Source organism: Bacillus rossius, chromosome 1, assembly GCF_032445375.1.
Source record: "Bacillus rossius redtenbacheri isolate Brsri chromosome 1, Brsri_v3, whole genome shotgun sequence".
In the NCBI taxonomy this organism is placed as follows: Eukaryota; Metazoa; Arthropoda; class Insecta; order Phasmatodea; family Bacillidae; genus Bacillus; species Bacillus rossius.
The window spans coordinates 135369083-135393762 of record NC_086330.1 but is presented as its reverse complement, the minus strand read 5'-3'; the positions used below and the strand labels follow the sequence as shown (position 1 = coordinate 135393762).

General features: G+C 39.5%; 1 protein-coding gene across 1 annotated transcript in view; it reads right to left on the bottom strand.

The window, feature by feature from the left end:
* The window catches only part of LOC134536067 (protein furry), a 737387-nt gene that overhangs the window by 141455 nt on the left and 571252 nt on the right, over positions 1–24680 (bottom strand). The window contains exons 35-36 of the mRNA XM_063375635.1: positions 24079–24493; positions 22832–23175 (exon numbers count right to left, since the gene is read on the bottom strand). Coding sequence (XP_063231705.1) covers positions 22832–23175; positions 24079–24493 — 759 coding nt within the window. The remainder of the gene's footprint in view (positions 1–22831; positions 23176–24078; positions 24494–24680) is intronic.

Here is a 24680-nt window from a genome sequence, read left to right as displayed (position 1 = left end):
TTGACACATAATTACTCTTTGTGTATCTGTGACCTATGATTTTCTGTTTACCCATGGCGATCGGTTGAAAGGTTTAGAAGTTGATGCGCTACAGCGCCCTCTAGCGGCGAGTTACAAAAAAAATGGATAGCATTAAAACCTTCTTCATGATAAAAACACTTCGATGTGCCAACTTTCATGGCGATCAGTCAAACGGTGTAAGAGTTTATCGACGTCATACATACCAAAATCCAATTATACATATTCTTATATTTCAAAATTTTGGGGCTTTCACATTTGCGGAAAGTGGATGTTCAGGACCTCGAATGGTTTGGAACACTCCATCTCGAAAGAAATGATATTTGAAATTCCTGAAATTGTCGAAATTTTGGGGCTTTGTCCCTAGAGGGGGAGGGGTGATTTTGAGGACCCTGGATGGCTGGGAAACAATAAAAATCAAAAGAATGATATTTGAAATTTTTTAAATTTTGAGGTTTTGACCCCTGTGGGGGGGGGGGGGGGGGGGGGGTGATGTTGAGGACCCCGAATGGCTCGTAAACACTCCAAATCGAAAAAGAATAAGTTTTTGGAAATGTTGGGAAATTTTTTAATTATTGGGTCTTTGACTCCTTGTGGAGGGAGGGTAGTTTGAGGACCCCGAATGGCTCGGAAACACTCCAAATAGTAAAAATGTATTCTTAAATTTAAGAAATTTTTCGAAATTTTGGGGTTTTGCATTCCCCCAGATATTTTGTCAATTATTTAGTGAGCAAGCAAATTGCATATATTAGGGCGTGTGTCAGGTCGTGTCTCAATTGGTTTAGAGTGCTCTGTCGTGCTCAGGTTTCTACGACATTTATTCATCGTACAGAGCACTCTGGCCGTCTCGATAATGCGCTGAGAGAGTGCGAAAGAGCGAGAGTACCAGAGAAAGCGATGCTATATACTTGCTGCACTCTCTCGTACTCTCTGACATCCGCTATATTGTTTATATTTGTAGAACGTGGTTATTGCAAACGGTGGATATGTTAAAAATGGTGCTGAGACATCACAATATTTCAATGCAACAAAGCATTGCAGTTGTAATTTATTTTAATTTGTGCATACATTTTTTGCGCGTATCATGTGTTTTAAATGCATACTAACATTGCTTAGATATCGCATTGTCCCAATTCAGAATGCGAGAGCACGAAATAAGGAAATAGCACTCTTGCCATCAAATAATGCGAAATGATGCCAGGGGATGGATAGAAAGAAGTCGAGGCTAATCTTGGCTTCGCTCTCTGAGGAATGTTAACAAAGGAAGGGGAAGAAAGGTTAACGCTTGCCATAGCTGTGGATTTTCCGAGAAACGAGAGGGTGGCGGGAGGAAGCAATTTTGTTTACCTGATTCAAGAAAGAACTGCAATGTCCGATTGCAACGCATTTCAATAACCGGGATTCGCGCCTAGGACAGTTAGGGCGGAATTCATAGTGAACTGCGTTGTTTTCATTTCACAGTACAATAAATATTACTTATTCGAATGCTTTAAAGTAATACTTCATGAAGTAATACTTGTTGAAGTACAACTTATTGTGATTTCATAGTCACTATAAGACATAAGTACTTATTTCTCAAGTATTCATAAACAAATAAGCAACACTTACTGTATAAACCGTTCTTCGTCAAGTTTGTTTATTATGCATATGTTGTTAAATGCATAAGCCGATTGTAATTGTTCAGTTATTATTTCTATAGACATAGCCCATTTTTAAATTTCAGATTTCACATTTTTAGAACAGTTTGTTCATGAAAACTTAATTAAAAAGATAACTTTGCAGCTAGTTTGTAATCAGAACATCACCCTACATAACCTTTTTCATGTCTGCTTTGCGATGGATGTTGGCAAGTGCAACGATTTTGAACGACTTGTGGAGCACAAAATCTCCATTATTTGAACCAAAGCTGTGGAGTATTGAACGCTCCAGAATGCCGGAAAGCACGCAAAACCTACAAAAATATTTTAAAAAATTAATAAAAACTTATAATAGTTAAATTTTTAATTTGAAATGAAAATATATTTTAAAACAATATGTGAATATTAAAACACCGAAAAGCTTGTTTCTATCATTTAAATTACAAAAGTATGGACAATTCACGACGTGAACAAAATGCATTAATTTTTTCGAAAACGGTGGCGTGTACGGCAAAAATGCTGTACGATTTTTTGTGTATTTCAGAATTAAGTTAATGACCACATTGCAACCATCGCTGAACAAATGACGATATAGGCCTGTGACTTCCCAATTGAACGCTTCTAAATATGAATGTACTAGTCTACAAAAATAATAATTCAAACACGGTGTGTGTTTTAAATGATGATAGTTTCAATGTGTATCTGACCGGCGTATGTAATGATAACTTTGCATCAGCCGAGTGAAAGTTTAAAGTAATTTAAATAAAGTAAGGGTTTGTTTTTTTACTATGTCCATGTATGAAATAATCACATGACAGCAATAAGTAACTATAGTGACACAACATTTGGGAATTTCTGGTGATACAAGTAGTATTTGGTTGAAATCATCTAAAAAAGCCTAGATTTATTGGCATTTTTAGTGTACGCTGATTTACGATTTCATCTAATTATATCAACCACTTGGAAAGGTAATATTAATGGGCTGCTTTTCAGATCCAGACGAACAATATGTTATGTGAAATCACTTGAGATCAATATTCATTCGACAATCTTATTTTGTGGTTATTGTTTCCTTTAATTAAATATATATACAAATATATAGTCTATATATATCGAACTATGCATTTGCTATACTGCTGAGGTATTAAAACAGAAACAAATACACTCAAACGGACAAGAATATTCGGAAAATGTAATCATTTGTATGTTTTTCTTTATTTGTTGAAATAATTTGTAAGTAATCCATACAAGATATATCGCAATACAAACTATAAGTATGTTCTGCTCAATACGATCAAAATCCCTTCCTTAACTATATTCTAGAGTATAAGAAGTAGTATATTCGGCGAGCTAAACAAATTAACAAATTACTATAGGTCATACACTTTATTTGATATAATTTATTATTGGTTTACTTTTATATTTAAAAAAATAGCACTTTTTGCATACTTCATACGATACCAGACAAGCCATCACATTATCCGGGCTTCCTAGGTACAGAGCTACGCACTGTGTTCGCAAATATAGTGAGAATATCTCAAGTTGAAATAGCTGACCGCGGTAACCAGGATATCTGGGACACGCTTTCAGCCAACGCACAGGCCACCCGCCTTAATACAGTTCACCTGATTACGACTGCTAGCCATTACGTCAGGCGTCGCAGCCAGTCAATGTGGATGTGTTTTAATTATGATACAATCACTGGCCGTCTCCAGCAACACTCACATTGGAGCATTTTTACCAGCGAGATTGAGAAATATGTAATGTTGTGTGGCGCTTGTTCGTGTCAGGGGGGAAATATGGTATTGGCGAGGACGTCATCTGCATCCGCATCTACTCGCATACAGCTAAGATTTACATCTGCCATATAGTGACGAGTAAATAAGTCAACTGCACGGACTCAGCGGATACTTTTCCGAATGGTTAGTTGTCAGGATTATTAAGGGTGTAAGGCCCAAATTCATTTATATCATATTATTTTGTCTTTATATTGGCCTCATACGTACAAGTTTCTCTGCAAAACCGATTTTCACTATAACTTATAGTTTTCTCATAACAGGCACTCAAATTTGAATTATATGACATTTCTTGTAGGTATTATTTCAGTAGCCGATCGATGTAATTTAGTCATTTTTGGTAGTTTACAAGTTCATTATGCATACTATTGAGAGATATATTTTAAAATTTTTAAAAATAATAAGTTATTCGTGTGCTTGAGCCAGAATATGAGAAATTTTCACTTTTTTCTGGAACCAAAAAAATTTGTATAAAACATATAATAATACAATATTACGAAATACCTATCTGAATATACATTCATCTAAAATAAAATATGTGACTTTTACTGTATCAAAATCGTAAGCTCCAACGGAAGTAATGTATCCCCTGAAATTCCAAATATATCAAATGCAACCCGCCACTCTAGTGGTGCCGTGTTGTCTCACTCATCTGAAAATTTCAGGTAGGAAGACGACAGTATAAGTTCTGCGGTGGGGGGGAGGGGGATTAGCAGGTGATTTGGACCGGAAAGGATAAGGCATTTAGGAACACATTAGTGACACTGGAATTTCCCCAGCCTGTTTCATGCTACAGACAGGCAACAGCTCGTGTACCACTAGTTTTGAGAAGGGGTGCGGGAAACTTAAATATGATTAACTGTGGGGAAGGAAGAGACCAGCAAAGGAAAAACGATGCTGAAGCTGATGTTATATCCGTTTGAGTGGCCTAGCATCCACAGTACTGGATGTAAACAAAACCTTCTTAATGGTAATGGGACCAGTTATTTGTTGCATTTTGTTTTTGTACGCCATATTTAGTTGGAAGAAACAAGGTTAAGTTACTTTTTAATGCTTCGCTGAAATCATAATATTCCTAGGGAAACGTGCACAATGTTTCGCTTTGCATACCAATCGCATGACAAGTTGTTATTGATGCACATTGTGCATTCATGTCTACCGAAATTGCATATTATTATTTCTATCTCGTCTATCAACTATAGAAAATGTAAGCTATCAACTACCTGACTAATGAACCTCAATATGGAAATATGAGTTAAATACAGTTTTCTTAAACCTACTCAATTAAACATTGTGTTTGATTTTTTTTTTTTCACGTTTTCATTTATATATTTTATTATAGATGGATGGAAAAAGTAGGGCTACTGAAAGCAAGGGCAACATGAATTTAAAATTACTAAACGTCCACTAGACCTATATACTGTTCACTTTAAAGGCAGCCGCCTGGCTGGGGCTCCGAGGCTCGGAATAGATGGGGCGATAAGGTTGATCCGGCTATGAGTACCGAGTGCACTAGCACTTTTGAGTGTTATCAATGCTCCCAACTGGCGTGTATGCGGAATGACCGACACATTTTGTAATGGGACGTTCAGTCGTTAACGTAAAATGTTATTGGTGAAAAATTTGCAGCAAAATTTAACGCATACTTCAATCTAAGTTTTGCTTGTGCCCGGTTGGTATTTATGAAATATACTTCAGTGTGAAGAAGCCCTGTTTGACTATGTTGCAGCACTCCAAAATGATATTTCTAGCATGCGTGTTGTCTTCAAAGTTACATTCTGCCCTCGTCTTGAGTGCGTTTTCTTTTTGTAGGTAAACAAAATGTAGGCACGTGAAATAGTTCTGTCGAACAAAACGTGTTTTCAATTACGTTGCAATGAGTATTTGTCTTCATGCCAAGCGGCTCCCTTAAAAACAAATTATTATTATTATTATCGTGGAAAACAAACTTGCATACAGACAATTGTTGTTTGTAACTGCCGAAGAGAAACTTTGAACAAACAATTATGTCAGTGTGCTTATACGTAGCTCTCGTTTTGAGAAAGTAGCTCAAAGAAAATACTAGGTAATCACCACACAATTGACTATCCTAATATATAGTATTACAATACAATTTTTTTGTCTCCTGAGCCGATAGAAACCAATTATATGTTTGTATAGGGCAAGGTATTTCCCAGGAATATTTAAGGGCCAATCTAAGGGAAATTGTGGATTACATTTTAATATGGGGCTTCACGAAATATATTGTAATCATGTCTACAATAGCCATTATGTTATAAATGTTCCGGTAAAATTACGTTTACAACTTTACTGTTCATGAAACTTTACAAGCTGAATGTGATGACCCTACAAATGTAACCTTCGAGTCGAATCTGGGGGAAAATGCTGGATGGAATATGACAATGCGACTTTTCGCGAAATGTATCGTCATAAGGCCTAATTAGATATTACATTGTAAGTTTTCTCGTTGCGTTCATATCTGCGTAGCTAATCAAACTTTATAAATTAAAATTAATTTTCTAGTAATAAAATCGTTTCTTGTAAACTTTAATGCTGTTCGGCACTTCAAACATTATAACAATAACAGCCATTGAAGTAATGAACGGTAGCTCTAAAATGTAATTTATAATACTTTGACTTTATAGTTGTTAATAATTCACGTCTGCTGTGTGCACACTGTTGTACGAAATGCATTGATTGACAGCAGTAATGAGGCTCATAACCTACCTTTCCGTGATTATAATTATTTCCTTGTTATTTGCGGGGGGAAGGTAAGAGACAGATGCTACTACGATCTTAGAAATATAAATTATAATATTCACAAAACCATCTTCCTTAAGCAAAGTGGAGATGTTTATGCGTTACCCAAAACAGCAAATACCCACGATATTTTTGAGTAATTTTACGTATAGCCTTCTTCTAATAAGTTATCATATAACAAAAATTTTTTTTGCGATAAAGGTAAATGAAAAAAGTCTACGAAAACGTCTTTCAATGAAGCACAGTACTATTTTACCATAGCAACTGCATAGGAACGAGTTGTTTAGCTCCGAAATTGCTGTGCACTGGAATACCTCGTGCAGACGACATCAGTAGCGTATGGTCTGCTTTACCTGTACGACGATGTCACTGATCCCTAGTCTCTGAAAATAGGAAGCGAAAGCTGCGAATTGAACTTACTTTTGTATTATACACTTGCTCTCCTTCATATGCATTTATATTATTTTGTCTAAATGGCTAGACCATCTATTATACAATTGAAACTGCATACTTGAAACAAATGTCTACTATTATGGTGCAAATGAGACGTAGATAATTTAAAAATCCGTTAGGAGAGAAAAAACATAAAATAGAACCCGAAAGTTTTTTTTCACTAAACTGTCTCACAGTAAAAATGTCTGTAAATATCCACTGAGAAAAATAGTCACTGAGATATCAACAAAACTGTTCTGTAATCCGTTTAAATGGTACCTGCAACAAGACTTTAGTAATATTAACAGATTGTTTCCTACTTCATTGCAATAACTATCGTTTGAGGAACAATCCAAATCTTGTAACGCGTTTTCTGTTGGAGGAACTATATTCTCTGTAGACAGAACAGACAGTTTTGTTGTTACAAATGTATAAATGATTAAAAATACTGTCTCGAAGTATTGTAAAAATTACTAAACATGTTACTGCTGAGCCAACAAACTGTTTCGCAAGCAGCACCAATCACTTTCCGTTACAGTTACAATAACTTGGTTCTAGAAACTATCTGATTTTGTTAAAAGTTTGTAAACTAGCTGGGTAACCTTAACAGTACTATATCGTACACGCAACAAGCTTGCTTCGGTTTAAAATACTATCCTACTTGTAATGACTACCATCTGATTCTGTTAAAAGTTTACAATCAAACTGGGTAACCATAACAGTACTATATAATGCCCGCAACACGTTTGCTTCATTTTAAAATACTCTCCTACTTGTTGTGCCTACCATCTGATACTGTTAAGTTTGCAAACGAACTTGGTAACTTTAACAATGCTATACTATGCCCGCAACATATTTGCCTCTATTTGAATTACTTTTCTATTTGTTGTGCTTACCATTTGTTTCTGTTTCAAACTTTTAAAGCAGTGCCAATATTCGAACCTCCGGTCCTGAAATTAATATGCAGGCATGCTAACAGTGAACAATAATTTAAAAAAAGTTTGCGATTAGTTTATAGATGTAGTTGTGGGCATTCCCATTTTGTACATAGCTTTGTAGTTAAAATAAATATAATCTTACTTTGCATTCATACATAGCATCATAATAGTATTTTGTGAGTGGTGATAGTAGTGTCAGTGTGGTCAGACCACTTGACATCCACAAAGGCGATTCACGTTCGATCTCCGGTGGAATCAGCCCCCGATTTTTCGCAAGTGGGAACCGTGGTGGACGTTGCCGTTGGCGGGCTAGTTTTATAGGGAATCTTCTGTTTCCGTCAACTCTCCGCTGTACGGCCTAATTTAATATCATCCTTCAAGGCAGTAGTTGCGTCCGGGCTCCCAGACAGAAATCTGCATTCGGTGTACAATACCTGCCCTCGGGTACCCTCCCCATTTCATACATGTTTGGTAGTATCATGTGAGATGATAGAACTTTGTAATATGCACGTACACTAAATTTAAATTAAAGCAACCTTGAATAAGTTCAATGAACAATATTCACACGAGTGTGCTGGCCACGTAACTCAAGTTCAAGTTCAACACGAACCTGATTTAGGCCTGCAGCTGTGTAATCGGTTAAAATGATTTTACTACATTGGAGAGCTAATTAAAAAATTAGACAGGGTAAGTAAATATATATTCATGAGTAAACACAAAAAAAATTGGACCACTTATAACATGATGCGTAGCATGTGGGCCATCACCGATGCAGCAGCTCACAGCCACAGCAATCTGAGTTCTACCAATGGGTCATAAATGAAATTTCGAGTGTTGTATTTTCGAAAGTCGGCCATAGCTAACAAGCTAGCAGAGCCATTATTTATCATAGCCAGAAGCTACCCAGCATTGCCAGCAGTAAACGTGCAAACGGACAACTGTAGTTTGCTGCATGGGAACTTAGATAAACTCGGTTCCTATTTTAGAATACTACCTGCGCGTGCACGTCCACCCACGGCTTTGCTGGCGTTAAATATTCGTAGCAATTTGTAATAATGTTTTGCCTTGGAATAATATCTTAAAATTTGATTTTAAATGCCCCACGTTTAATCGGTGCGAACTTCGGACCGTAGATTAAAATGACTAGTAGTTTCACTTCCTAATACGTTGATTTTGAAAAAAAAACTCATAAAACTAACTGATCTTATGACATTATTTGGAGTGACCAATTTAAGTTTAAATCACGTATCGATAACGCGTCAAAAATAGTGAACCAGTTATTGAAAATATATTTCATCCAACTCCCATACCTTTGGAGATGGAATTTCTTATTTTTGCGTGAACAGCTTCTTCATAACTGATTAGTACTCTACTTAATGTGCAAACGCTATAGTTTCATAAACCAACACTTAAAAAAAGATTTATATGTTCATCATCTTTGCCATAATATGTTAATTTTCCGGGGGAAAACATGTCAGTTTGGAAATCTTGATTTGATACAATCTTATTCGACTATCTCTGTATGTACCACAAATGGCATATAATCATGCACTTCAAGTGCTATATGTAGTTTTAAAACTTATGCTACTCAATTAAATTATTGTGAAAGAATCAATTCACAGAAGTTGTTTATTTATCCGGTTTAGTAATATTGATATTTGTCTAGTTAAAATTATCTGTTTAAGATTTTGTTTATTTACTTATAGCCTAATTACCCACTGACCAATATTAACATATTTTTGTTTGTTTATTTTAAGAATTATTAATTGATTTATTTCTTTAAAATAACGCTATTTATTTCATTTAATATTTTATTTGTTTTTCTCTATGCTAGAACATTCTCATATCACTATGCCAGTTGAATTATTACTGCTTTGTGAAATATTTCCTTACTGAGTGTCACCTATATTTTTATATCTTTGGTGCACAGTTTAAATGAGATTTTGGCTTTGTTAGCAAAAATTCCGTGCTGCTGATTCGAACCTTGTCCGATTAAGACGTGACTGAGGCGTAGTCATGTCTCAATTCATCCTAATTAATAGTTTAGAAACTTAGGGCCGTAATTATAAACGTCATTCGAATGACAACCAAACCAACTGCCCTCCAGCGCAATCGATGGTTTCGTAGATTATAGTCCTCTTCCGGAGGTCGGTTGACCGCCGGCGAACAACCGACCTCCACTCCAGGGTGGATGAGGTCTGGCGCTCTGCCAGCGGTCCTCCAGCGGACATCCGACATCTCGATTTATGAAAATGGCAACATATCTGATGAGGTTAGGTGGCATATGCAAAATAATTTCAGCTTCTACAAAAAAATCGAGTAAACGGAATAATTGCTGGTACGAAAAAGATACTTTTGGGGCATGGCAGACCCGTTGATTACTGCTACGTGATAAATTTAAATAGTCGTACAGTTTGTAAATATGTGTGTATCGGTATTTGTAAACAAAACCTAACATCAGAGTGCAATCTTTTAAAGAAGATGTTAATCCTACTTTCACAAAACCATATAACATGGTGTGATAATACTTAGTATCACAGAACACTGAAACTTTAGTTTAAATTGTTTATTTATATTTTTCAGTGTTTGTTTACTTTAATTCACGTAATTTTATTTATGTAAAATTTATATGTCTTTCAATTGTAATAATCTCTAGAGTTTGTTTTGTTTATTGCTCAGAGCAGTAGCAATGTCTCTATGTTTTGACAAAATTTTCTAATGTTTGAAAAAGATACGTGATTAAGAGAAGGTGATTTGTCTATGGATTGGACGGACCTTTAAAATGGAAAATTTAGGCATTGTTGGAATTTTGACGATATAATTTTGGAGAGAATAATGAAGAGGAAGGTTTTGTGTGTCATTTTTGTGGCTGGTGTGTGTGGCCGCGTCGGGCATTTCCGACGCGGAATTCAGCTATATTTTCAGCAGATATTTCACTGAATAAGTGAGCTGTTGCGCCCCTGAGCCGGGGCGAATGTTTACAGTAATATTTAATTACCGGGGCTACCTTTATCTATGGAAATATAAGGTACTAAAGTTTAATGTATTTAGGCCTGAAGTTTTGTGTTCCGCGAGCCCCTTATATTAACTGTTTTGGCCTAGTAACTGATTGTTCCTGTTAATGCCTCTGGTTTTCGTCATGGCACAACCTAATTATCTTAACTTTCACCCAGTAGTCTCGACTTAAAGTTTCTTGTGTGATTCGAGGGAACTTAGTTAGTTGATTTTTATTTCACTTTAAGTATTATTATTTACCATAAATGAACTTTTGCTTTCGGTTGTGCCCAACATAACTATGTAGATAAGTTATATTTTATTTTATTTTATGTGAGTTATGTGTAAGCAACCTTGTTTCCCAGTGTTAATCACCTTATGTGTGTCAAACTAAGCTTTAATGTTATTGTGTTTACACTTATTCATAATTTTAATAAATAAAAGTGATAATTTTCAGTTGTATTAATATTTGAAATGGGTAACTTTGGGCATAAGCCGCAATTGAAAAACCACTTATAGCAGTGGAAATATTTATGAGTAATATAGTAATATTAAAGTGTGGCGCCCGTATAAAAATAATAATAATAGTTGTCCTATTACCTATAGCAACTACAATTCATTCATGAAATAATAGTAATTATATACAGACTAGTCATAGAAGTTATACATATATGATAGGTATAACACATGATCAGATGATTTAATTACAGAGTACAATTATAGAGTGGCTAACCCAACTTGGAGACAGTCAAACTGCGATTAATATAGTTGTGGTAACAAGCAAGTAATTGTACAATGGATGTGATGTTTTCTTGGTGGTGTTTTGCAAATCAGTAGTGTTTGCAAAACTCGAATACAACAACCATGTGATTAAATACATGACTAATATAAAAACCATTATTTTCCAAATGCCACTTTCGCTCAGTAGGACAAAACAAAAATGGTACAAGAAGAATTATTAGGAAAGGTTAATGAATCACACTTTATTGGGAGGATCCAATCCTATCCTAAACCATCCTACCCCGTTACTGTAACTAGGTTATTATGTACACTACCTACTGACATGCATGGGGCTAGCAGACAGCCCTGCGTGTAAATACTGCCCAGCAAACACCGATGATGCCTGCCACACCTTCTTCCACTGCGGCAGATGGGAGACAGAAAGAACAGCGGCCGAAGAAACAATCGGAGCCAAATTGAGCCCAGGAAACATAATCCCCCTTATGAGCAGCTCTCCGCGGAACTGGGAGACAATAATGAGCTACGCCGAAGCAGTTCTGAGAGCAAAGAAGCTTGAGAACTGACCAAGAAGAGCGCCTAGTCGCGTAACCTGGGCCAGGCTGAAGTAATGCGAAAGCGGTTTCCGGTCTGGCCCCCTTCCTAAAAGAAGGGCAGAAAGAGAGGAATGTTTTTAGTCAGTAAAAAACTGACACTACTAACAATTCCACCTGTTGGTGTCTTTTGAAGATTTTTAAACCTCTCTACCAAAAAAAAAAACACATTATTGCTTAGGTTTGGTGCTACAGACGATAGAAAGCATGTTTTTTTGTTTTAATTTTAGGTCTACTGTGCAAGATTTCCAACATGCAGCCATAAGTTGAACTACAATTCTTTATGGAGTAGTTGACCTAAGTTGTGTAGTTGTTTGTGCTAATGGCACGTTCAGAGTTAACAGAGCTTTGTACTGTGAGTGGCCTATGGATCATATTTTCTGATACACTCTAAACTGACATTGCCACTATGCTTGGTTTTTACTGAAAAAAAAAACGCAGGGTAGTAGTTTTTTGATTTTCCCTCCCCATCTTAAAGATCAGAAAATCAATTTTGTTTTAGAACAGGTAAAGATACAACTGCTGTTAGATCTCTAATCAACATGGTTTTAAATTCATTTAACACTAACAACTTTATCCAAGCAAATATGCGTGAGTTGAGTAAGTCATTTGACTGTGTCCCATAATATTTTATTATCCAAACTACAATTTTATTGTATATGTGTTGTTGAATTAATTTTTTTTAGGACATATATAATAGGACGAAAGCAATTTGTAGAAATATGACAAATCCTAATGCACCTTAACCTTTTTACATGTTTAAATTTCTTAATTCAAATTGCCTCAAGTTTCTTGTATTCCGTCACGTCGCGCTTATTTATATTCAAGTAAATAGCATTATTTCTTCAAATTGACAGTATGTTTACCACATACTCTAGTATTTACATTTTATAACCTTAAAACTATTTCCCGACTTTCGAGCCACCTAGCTCACAGTCAAAAACAATAACAAGCAAAATGCAAATGATTTTCGAAGGCGTTTTCCAAAATATCGAAAAAGTGTGGTTCGGAAGTATTTCAAACACAAAAATCACAGCAACGTTGCCACATTTCAAGGTGAAAAGCCATCCAACTCTCATTCTTCGGGCGGTCAAATGGCAGATGTTTATAACTAGGAAAGGGTGGATTGCCGCCAGTAAGCCGCTGGGTGGGTGACAGCCGCTGCTTGCCGGCAGTCATTCGAATGTCGTTTAAAAATTCGGCCCTTAATCTTATATTATCAGCATAGTTTTGGCAGTAAACAAGTTTTCTACAGTTTGAGGTAAAAATACAGTGTTAATTGGTTTAAAATTCAGTTTTAAATAGTTTCTTTAGTGCACGATGTCAAGCGTCACCACAAGAGAAGCCTACGAGGGTGTCATGGAAAATTCGTTTAATCAAATTGTCAACCTATACTTTTCGGAAGTGTATTTTGTACTAAAATATGTGAGTTTAATTTACGTCATCGCTCAAACGTTACTGGTATTCCTGAACTCGTGCTTGGCGTATAATCGAATATATCTTAAAATGTACTAGCCAGAGGTCCCGAGAAATGTATTTCAGTTGATCTATTTACTGATTTACCCAGGGAATAATTCAAGTACTATTCACAAAAGTAAAAGTCCTAGTGAAGAATTTATTGTAAAGCTCTACAAAGCTATGCAATTTTAATGGTAATTGTGTCTGTTATATGTGTGGTTTATGATAGCCAATGTTCATTCCTTGGATGTAAAGTCTTTCATTATTTTATTTTCACATTATGTGATATGGTGACAAGAACATTGTTATTGAATTTTCTTGCCACAAGACTTATTAAATTTATTATTAAATGTGTCTAGTTGCTAATTATTTCGTATTGCAGTGATTATTGTACCGTCTTAAGTTGTATTCTTAGGCTGGCGCTCAGTGACGTGTACTCAAAAAATCTCACAGATAACAAATTTTCTGACATTGTTGAACTTGAACTGCAAAAAACCATGCAAAATGCACACACTTCCCAATTATTCAAAAGAATTTAATATTATTGTAATATGACACACATATCGCGTCGCAAGAAAGTTACATCTTCCTACAATATACCAATGCGAACCCTAAAACTTATTAGTGCAATTCTTCAAGAAAAATTGTTGTTAAACATGTCATAGAATACTTACAAAACTTTGAATTATAGGTACACATACAAAACATATTAAGAAAGAAAAGGACGCCAGTGTCAAATGGTAGCGTGGTGGATATAACGTCCACAATTTATTCTAAATGTGTCTGTTAACACAATTTCAAGCCGTTCAGTATGGTTTTAATTTTTTGGCACAAAATAGCACTGAGTCTACAAATAACTGACCTGCCAAAATGTTTTTTTTATTTATTAAAAATAGGTTATAGATTATTTTTGTAATTAATGCACACATTCATTTAGAATCGACCTCTACCAATTAAGTGAAATGTTTTGTATATTATTATTACATTTTCATAACGCTATGGCAATTCTCAGCGTATTACTACTATTATTCTTTTTAGTATTTGCAACATATTTGTTGTGTTCGCCTTGCCAATTCATTATACATTTAAGTTTAATTTCTGTGGCTTTAGCTGTTATTGCCGCTGAATGAAAAGGTCGAAAATGTGGTGCTCATGGCACCATCTTCAGGTGAAATCTGACACTACCATCCTCTACGATATATCGTATCAGTGCTGCCACCTAGGAATAAAATATGTTACTACATGAGATGCGAAGCGCACAAAACTTAAACTTTTATGCCATTGCGTATCAGAACCGTCACTCAGCCTAAAATTATTCAGCCTAAAATCGTTCAGCCTAAAAATACAACCGCTCACATACATTAACAGCCAAGATCAGAATTTCGTTCTGCCTAAAGTCATTCAGCATAAAGTCGCTCAGCCTAAAGTCACTCAGCCTAAAGTCGTACAGCCTAAAATAACTCAGCCTACAGTCACACAGCCTAAAATTGTTCAGCCTAAAGTCACTCAGCCTAAAGTCGTACAGCCTAAAGTAACATAGCCTATAGTCACTCAGCCTACAGTCACTCAGCCTAAAATACATCCAGCCTAATTTTAGGCTGAAAAATTTTAGGCTCAGTGACGTGTACTCGATTGATCTTCAGAGAGAGAGACACCTATTAAATGTCTATAAAACTTGCTTTTTTATGAGAGCAGATTTTAATGAAATAAATCATTAAATCATTCAACGATAAAAGCTGTTTATTTAATTAAGCGGACGGGTTCGCCCCAAGGAGAAATTGACGCGGCGAGACCTCGTGGACATAGAGAAATGACACACACTCACTATTTATGTGTTTATGAAACATTATTTTTTTCTGCAATTTAAATTGTAATATATAAAAACGGTATTGAAAATTGAAACAAATATGGCGACACAACAAACTGTCAAGATCTTTATTTTTTTCTTACTCTCTACTTAGTTCCTTACAATAGAAAAACGTAACGTAATGGCTTGAAAGCTATTGCTCGGCAGGCATAGAGGAATGACAGTAACAGTTTGTATATCTATGACACACATTTCATAAAATTAAGATATATTTTTTTTACCCGTTTAGAGATTATTTTTTTAGACAAAAGATAGCCTATGTCCATCCCCAGGATATAATCTATCTCCTTGCCAAATTTCATTACGATCCGTTCAGCCGTTCAGCCGGGTAAAAGTAACAAACAAACAAACAGACAGACATACGTACAGACAGACAGACAGACAGACAGAAAGACAGAGTTACTTTCGCATTTATAATATTAGTATTGAAGTATTGATTAAGCAGTACTTTCTAAGTTGCCGAAGTTGATCAGAACTGCAGCTGTGTACGTTCTTTTGTTTGCTGTTTTGTTTTTGTATTATCTAGCACGTATTTACTTTGACTGACGTACCGGAGTTTCTAAGAAATTTTGTCTTTTGTTTTTGTATGATGAACTTGCACATGTTTACCTCGGTCACTAGACTTTTGTCAAGTTGTTACGCGTTATCATTATCGCAGATGCTTACAGACTTACGAACTGTAAACATGGCGAGTAAACGAAAATCTTTGTGTATTGACGAAAAAGTGTTATTCATACGCTCAATAGAGGCGGGAGAAAACAACAGTGATTTTGGAAGACGCTTTCGATTTAGCCGCTCTACCGTGTCTGCAATATGGAAAAACAAAGAAAAAATTCTTCAAGCAGAGGAGGATGGAAAATCCGCTAAAAAATTAAAGAAACCTCAATACGAAGATCTGGATCAAGCGATGGTATCATGGTTTTATAGACGTGTAAAATGTGTAATATATTAGTAAATACATATTATTATAGAATAGCAAAATTATATATTTTATTTCTCTCCATTTAATGACCACTCTCTATAACGCCAAAAATGGTCAGTCCGTTAAGTGTCGTTAGATAAAGTTTACACTATGTCTAAAACTGATGTGATTTAATTAAATTTTTTTAGCATAAGCAATAGAAACTGAAATTTTTAGTTTAGAAACATCTTCACAGATTGCCGAAAAATTAATTTTTATTCTCATTTTGGGCAGAGAACGCTAGCTAATTTGAAACTGCCAAACATTTTATATAGTATCATGCTCTTGACTCATATTCATTTTAATAATCAATGGTTTTTAAAAGCTATAAAAACTATAAACTACACGTGAATGAATGACTGAATTAGAGCTTTAAGTCTCGTGATCAGGGTCATTACAGATGGTGAGAGGTGATGATGTGAATGGGGCATCGGGAGTACGACAAGTGGCCCGCAGAGGATGGAACCCGGATGGCCCTGGAGGCATGTGATATGGAAGACTGACTGTTTGGAGTGTGTATAGTGTACATAGGTATTTAAGTACTTTTGCTGATTTTACGTGTGCAACAAATTCGAGACTGAACATTCGAACATTTGAATTCCCGCGCTGCACAAGTAGCAGCGCCACCCCTTCACAGTTGGCCACCATGGTTCCAGAGTTGGCAACGCTTCCAAGGTTGGCAGCGCGTCGAACTTCCGTCAGGAAGTCAGTTTATCGTGTGTTTTCGTGATGGTAAGTGTGGCTATCGGGCCCGCTCACCATTGTTTTTCGTCTCGTAACGCAATCCGTTGCAATCGTTGTTTGTACAGTCAATTATTTCGCGTGATGCGAACATTTGGTCCTCCGGGCCGGATCTATTTGTGCCGGCGTCGCTTTCGTTGTTTCGGCGTGTCGTGTGCCGCGTGGTGAACGTTTTTGTGTGTAGGGCGAATTTCTTGGGTATGTAATTTTCTCTAACCTTTTGTGCTTCGTTGAACATTGAGCTTGTCTCCGCTGTAGTTACTCGTGCGTCACCGAGGTAGCATTTACCGGCATACTTTTCACGTGGTGGTGTTTTAGGTTATGTGTTGAGTCATTGTACTACGTGACTATTTACTATGGCGGATAAACGGTCAGCGCTGATACGCGTGCGCATCGCAGAGAGTCGCCTGAAGCGGGCATTTGACTTTTCTCAAAGCGCGCGTGAGGACCCATCGCAAAGAAACTTATTTCTTGCAACAGTGCGCGACTTGGAAAACATAAAGGAGCAGTTCGAAGTTGACTGCGTCGCGGTGGAAGCAGCCATCGGCGAAACAGATGTGGACGTAGCTGAGCACGCTTCTCGCATGGAAGCTTTTGATGATAAATACTTCCAAATCAGGGCCGTTGTAGCCGGCATAGAGGACTCAAAGGTACAGCCCTCCAGCCAACCACAGTCTCAGGTGAGCAAACCACGGGTGGCCCTGCCGAAGATATCACTTCCAAGTTTTGATGGTAGTCCACAGCAATGGCCCAACTTTTCGAACTTGTTCAGTACACTTATCACCAATAATAGTGAGCTTTCCCCTGTAGAAAAGTTAGCCTATCTGAGATCTGCCCTCAGTGGAGAGCCTTTAGGGATGATCAGTTCCTTGACTATGTCCAATGCCAACTTTGATGTGGCCTGGAAGCTACTCGCAGGGCGGTATGAAAATAAGCGACTTGTCGTGGCAATACACGTAGATGCACTCTTGCACGCACCAGCTGTTACCTCTGACTCACCTAAAGCACTACGCCAATTGTTGACAAACATCACTGAGAGCATTTCTGCCCTGACGGCACTGGATGTGCCAGTGACTCAGTGGGACTTGATCCTGCTTCCTATCCTATGCAAGCGCTTAGATTCTTTTCTTCAGACACAGTGGGAAATGTCGCTTACTAATGAGTTCCCTACAGTGAGTGATTTCGTAAAGTTTTTGGAAAAGCACTGTCGCGCTCAGGAGGCTGTTGCTCAGTCGCGTGGCAAGTCGTCAGGACTGCAGCCGCCCATGAGAAAATCTTCTCCACCATTCGCTGGCTGGAAGCAATCTCGTGGTCAAGCGCTGAATAGTTTAGTCAGCTCCTCACAGACCTGCGGTCTGTGTGGTGGCCCACATGCTCTTGTAAAATGCAGTAAGTTTAATCAAAGTGACCCTAAAGATAGGTATACCATTGTGAAAAGACAGGATCTGTGCTTGAATTGTCTTTCGCCTGCACATCGAGCCAAAGGTTGTCCATCGTCAGCATGTCGTCATTGTGGAGCTCGCCACCATACTTTGTTACATTTTAAGCAGCAACCTCCCGAAGGCAGCTGTACATCTCCAGAAGGCTTCAACGCTTTGTCAACAGAAGCTAATTCTGCGACAGTTGCCGTTACCGCCGCAGCCCCGAGCTGTTCTAAGACTGTCCTGTTGTCAACTGCTCAGGTAAACATCCTCGACCGCACTGGTACACCATTTGTTGTTCGGGCACTGCTTGACACTGCTAGCCAAGCTAGCTTCATTTCAGAGAAGTGTGTTCAGAACCTGCGGTTAACAAAAAGGGGGACGCATTTGCCCATACAGGGCTTATCCAACACCCCTGTCAATGTGGCCAAATCCTATGTTTCAGTTGTTATCACACCAGTTGGCATCTTAGCGTCTCAGTTTGCGCTGGATGTTTTTGTGCTTCCTCGTATAACCAGTAGCGTGCCAGGTACAAAGTTGTCTGATAGGGTTCGTAAATCTGTGGCACACTTGCACCTTGCTGATCCTGCCTTTGACACTCCTGGTCCAGTCGACCTACTTATTGGTGCTGACCTGGTTCCGTATTTAATGAAAGGTGGAAAGATTGATGGGTCTCCAGTGGCTCTAGACTCTGTACTAGGTTGGATCCTGATGGGGAAGGTGGAAATTGAACAGACTTCAACCAACATGACATCCCTTTGTGTTTCGCTGGTGACCTCTCATCCCCCATTACCTGATGTCATGAGAAGGTTTTGGGAGATTGAAGAATTTCCCCTTGTGAAGCATCAGTCTCCCGAGGATGTACACTGTGAAGAGCTGTTTGTGAAGTCTTACACAAGGCATGAGACCGGCCGGTACAGCGTTGCGTTACCGTTTTGTCAGCCTGAGCCAGAGTTAGGGTCCTCTAGACCTCAAGCCATTAATCGTTTGCTTCGCCTGGAAAGACGTCTCAAAGGGGACCCTGCCCTCAAGCAGAAGTATTCCGAGTTTATGGAGGATTATCTCGCGATGGGCCACATGGAAAGAGTCGCTGAGACAGAAATGGACTGTGCCCATGCCTTCTATATACCTCACCACGCTGTCGTGAAACCAGACAGCTCCACTACAAAGGTGCGCGTTGTTTTTGATGCATCAGCCAAGAGTTCCACAGGTGTGTCGCTTAATGATACTTTGTTAACAGGGCCAAAATTGCAGCAAGATATTTTTAATCTACTATTGAGCTTTCGTTTACATGTTGTAGTTTTCACTGCAGACGTAAAACAAATGTATCGCCAGATCCATGTCCATCGTCATCATCAGGATTATCAACGTATTGTGTGGCGCTCTAGTGACGCAGCTCCAGTCCAGGACTACAGGCTGAAAACTGTGACCTATGGAGTGTCTTCAGCCCCATTCTTGGCACTCCGCACTCTTAAGCAGCTGGCTGAAGATGAGAGAGAACAATTTCCCACTGCCTCTCGAGTGTTGTTGTCGGATGTTTATGTGGACGATGTTGTTACGGGTGCGCCGTCTGTGGACTCTGCCGTGGCCATGCAGCAAGAGCTCATCAAGCTTTTAGCGAAAGGGGGATTTCAACTCCGAAAATTCATGAGCAACCATCCGACACTCCTGAATTGGCTTCCTGCTGAGGATATTGAAACCCTCCAACCGTTAGCCTTGGATCAGGACAGCTGCACTGTAATCAAGGTACTGGGACTACAGTGGAACCCCACCTCCGACACATATTCATACAAGGTCCGAGCCAGCGCCTGCCCTGCGACAAAAAGGACAATTTTATCGAATGTGGCAAGGATTTTCGATCCTCTTGGTTGGTTGACACCTATCAGCATGTTTGCAAAATGTCTCATTCAAGTCCTTTGGGTTCAAAATCTCGACTGGGATGCAAAACCACCACCAAACATATTAGACAGCTGGAACAAGTTCAACAGCCAGCTCCCTTTTCTGTCTGCACTCAACATCTCTCGCCTTGTCAGGGGAAAACAGGGCTGTTCCTATCAACTTCATGGATTTTCAGACAGTTCAGAATTGGGTTATGCAGCAAGTGTCTACCTTTGTGTGGTTGATGTTGATGGGACAATCACGGTACACCTGCTCGCTGGCAAATCTAAAGTAGCCCCTGTCAAGGCCCAGTCTCTACCTCGGTTGGAGTTGTGTGGAGCTCTTCTCTTGTCTCGGTTGCTTCGTCACATGATAAATGTGCATGGAATGGAACTTGAATTCACCTCCATTGTTGCCTGGACTGATTCACAAGTAGCCCTAGCGTGGATCCACTCTTCATCTCATGAGTTAAAAACATTTGTGGCAAATAGGGTTAGTGAGATTCAGGACCTGACCCCTTCAAGTTGGTGGAGGCACGTGCGTTCAGAACACAACCCTGCTGACTGTGGCTCACGTGGATTGTTACCTGCCCAGATACTTGACCACCACCTTTGGTGGACAGGCCCTGCATGGTTGACGTTACCTGCAGATGAATGGCCTGCAAGTGCTTCGTGTAGTGACATTTCCGATTTGGTCCAACAGGAGAAGAAGTCGTTGACATTGGCAACTATTCTGTATACTGAAGACATTGAGTCACTGGTCGAACGTTTCAGCAGTCTAATGAAGTTACTGAGAGTGACTGCCTATATTCTGCGTTTTGTTGCTAATTGTCGTCACTCACAAAGTGCTCGTGAATCAGGGACCCCGTGTCCTCGTGAGTTGGAGACTGCCTTAAATTTCTGGATACTTCGAGTTCAGTCGATGGTGTTCAAAGATGACCTGGCCTCTTTGAGAAAGAATAAGCGAACCTCACCACAGATACGGAAACTTCATCCTTTCCTCGACTCTGATGGGTTTCTTAGGGTGGGTGGCAGGCTTGACCAGTCGAAGCTCCCGTTTCAACACAAACACCCGGCCTTGCTTCCTAAATCAAACCCCTTGACGAGCAGGATTATACAACACTATCACAACGTCAATCAACATCCCGGGATACAAGCACTTCAAAGTATTCTTAGAGAGAAATTTTGGATTCTCTCAGATAAGCAGGCAATCACCAGCTGTGTTCACCGCTGCTTGAAGTGTTTCAAGGCACAGCCACCCACTTTCACACCCCTCATGGGAAGTCTCCCGGCCATGAGAGTTCAGCAAGTGAAACCATTTTCGAAGGCCGGCGTGGATTACGCTGGCCCCTTTTTCATAAAACTGGCTCGTGTGCGCAAGGTCACTCTGTTGAAGGCCTATCTGTGTATATTTGTATGTTGTACCACTAAGGCGGTTCATGTGGAGTTGGCGTCTGACCTGTCGACTGAGGTGTTCCTTGCTGCATACAAACGTTTCATCGCCCGCAGAGGGAGATCCTCTGACCTCTATAGCGATTGCGGGACGAACTTTGTTGGAGCCCACAACCAGCTGACAGAACTGCAACGCATGTTGTCATCCTCATCGCATCAGCAGACCATAGTGGATTGTTTGGCTCCCTTTGGAGTGAGGTGGCACTTCAACCCTCCAGCCGCTCCTCATTTCGGAGGCTTGTGGGAGGCTGCAGTTAAGGCGTTCAAGTCACATTTAAATCGGGTCATTGGTGAACAGATTCTCAGCTTTGAGGAACTCTACACGGTCGTGGTCCAAGTGGAGGCCATACTGAATTCTAAACCACTTTGTCCATTAAGTTCCGATCCCAATGATCTGCGTGCTCTCACCCCAGGACACTTCTTGACCATGGAGCCGCTGGTGTCGCATCCTGAACCCGAATTGGAACAGGTACAACTTAACAGACTGCAGCGTTGGCAACTAGTATCGCGGTTGCATCAGGACTTTTGGCACCGGTGGCACCGCGAATATCTGCACACACTGCAGCAGCGTTCGAAGTGGCAAGATCAAACGATAGCTCTCACACCAAACCAATTGGTGTTGATAAAGGAAGATAGAGTACCTCCCCTGCAATGGAAGTTGGGACGCGTCCTGCATCTTCATCCTGGATCTGATGGTGTGCCTAGGGTCGCTACAGTGCGTACCACCTCTGGGAGTCTAAAACGCCCTGTAGTGAAGTTGTGCCCATTGCCTCTTGAGTAGTGTTGAAATGGGTCATTTCAAGGTGGGCGGAATGTTTGGAGTGTGTATAGTGTACATAGGTATTTAAGTACTTTTGCTGATTTTACGTGTGCAACAAATTCGAGACTGAACATTTGAACATTTGAATTCCCGCGCTGCACAAGTAGCAGCGCCACCCCTTCACAGTTGGCCACCATGGTTCCAGAGTTGGCAACGCTTCCAAGGTTGGCAGCGCGTCGAACTTCCGTCAGGAAGTCAGTTCATCGTGTGTTTTCGTGATGGTAAGTGTGGCTATCGGGCCCGCTCACCATTGTTTTTCGTCTCGTAACGCAATCCGTTGCAATCGTTGTTTGTACAGTCAATTATTTCGCGTGATGCGAACACTGACCTTGAGCAGGAGGGCGTGCACACCGGGGAAGGCAGCCCACTTGAGCTGTGCCTGCAGCTTGTCCACCTTGTCCCGGGCATCAGGCCGATCCAGCGGCAGGCGGTGCAGCACTCGCCCCAGCAGGCGAAGGACCAACAGGAACTCGTGCTCGTAGTCCGACCCCAGCAGCGACACCGACAGCCAGAACAGCTGCGCCAGGATCGTCATCTTGTCGTCCTGCGTCGCCGAGTCGCCCAGCAGCTTCAGGGACTGTGCCGAGCGTGAGCGGGACAGGTTCGTCGAGTACTTGTTTAGGTTGCAGCCCGGCCGCGCCTCCAGCTCCGACGACGTCCGACCGCGCCCGTCTGCCGATAGTTCATGCATGTTCAGCTCACAGACAAGACAAGATACTCCCCACCTTCTGTTGTGGTTAAACACTTGTGGCCCCAATAATATTGTACTGAACTTATTTGCCATACAATATGTCAAAACTTGTGGCATGGTGTTATTTAATCTAATATGTAGAAGTTTCAAAACTATAAGTATTTGATATTTCGTAACTAGTGCACCAAAATATATACTGTCTCAAACTGCAACTTAACTTTAAATAATTATAAAGAAGGTGTGTGGACTTATGTATGTGTGCTAGCAGTTGTGCTTCTTTGGCATGATTAAATAAAACTTGTAGTTATCATCGAAAGAAAGAGATAGCACAGCATTAACCATATTAAATAAATTAACAAAATGGTAAATATCATTAACAACATGTTTGTTCTAACATAATTTTCTCAGCTAGCAAATTATAAATAAACATGGGAAAGAAAAACCAAACATCAGAAACTAATTTGCTGGTTTCAGTTGTAGCTATTAGTTCAATATTAAAATTATATGTGAGCATATATCTTTCAATTTGTTTGTTACATGAACTATTTTTTATTAGTTTGAAAATAAACCACATGCTAATTTGTATATATTGTGTTTGAAAGCAAATGGAGAAAATGTGCATGTGCATTGGACTTTGTGCAGTTAAATTCACATTCCAATACATCACATTTTCATTGCATATTAAAATTTCACCCTTAACGCATCTAAATATTACATATAATTTGAAAAAAAAAAAAAAAATAAAGAAATTAGTATCTCTTGCTGCCAATTGCTCAGATTGATAGTAAAAATATTTTTTGACTTAACTGATAAGTGGTCAGTTACATTAACTCCACTTCATAATTAAAAAATATTAAAAAAAAGGAAGCAGCAAGGCAACTAACCCTTGCTATCGGCGGCCGGGGAGCCGGTGGCCTTGCGCATGCAGTAGGACACAGAGTAGCTGGTACTGCGTGTGTGGCCGGCCTGGCCCGCCTGCTGCACGCCCACTGGCACGGCGCCCCCTCCCACACCCCCCGGCCCACATCCCGGGCCGCGCTTGCCCCCCGCCACCGCCACCGCCACGCCACTCTCCTTGTTGTTCAGGTTTGGCGTCGACTTGAAGATCTCCTTCATGAAGTCCAGTGGTCGGAAGTCCGACTCCAGCGAGTCCACAGCCGCTTCCAGCGTCAGCAGCAGTTCAGTCACGTAGCCCTGCCGCCGAAACACGGGGTTCTCACGCTCTCTACTCCAACATATCTCCCTCAGTTCACCCTGTTTTTCCTGTCCCACACAACTCATTTTCCTTGTCTTAGTGGTCTACCTGGCAAAATAACAGATGTACAGTTACGGTGTGTCCGTAAAGTCACGGTGCACTTTCCGACAGTCACACAAACACTTCAAGAGTCTACCTTTTATTTGGCAAAGATTTCACATTTCTATATACTTATCTTGTTTCGTTGCTTTCCTGTGACTGGTCGAAAGTGCACCATGACTTTATGGACAA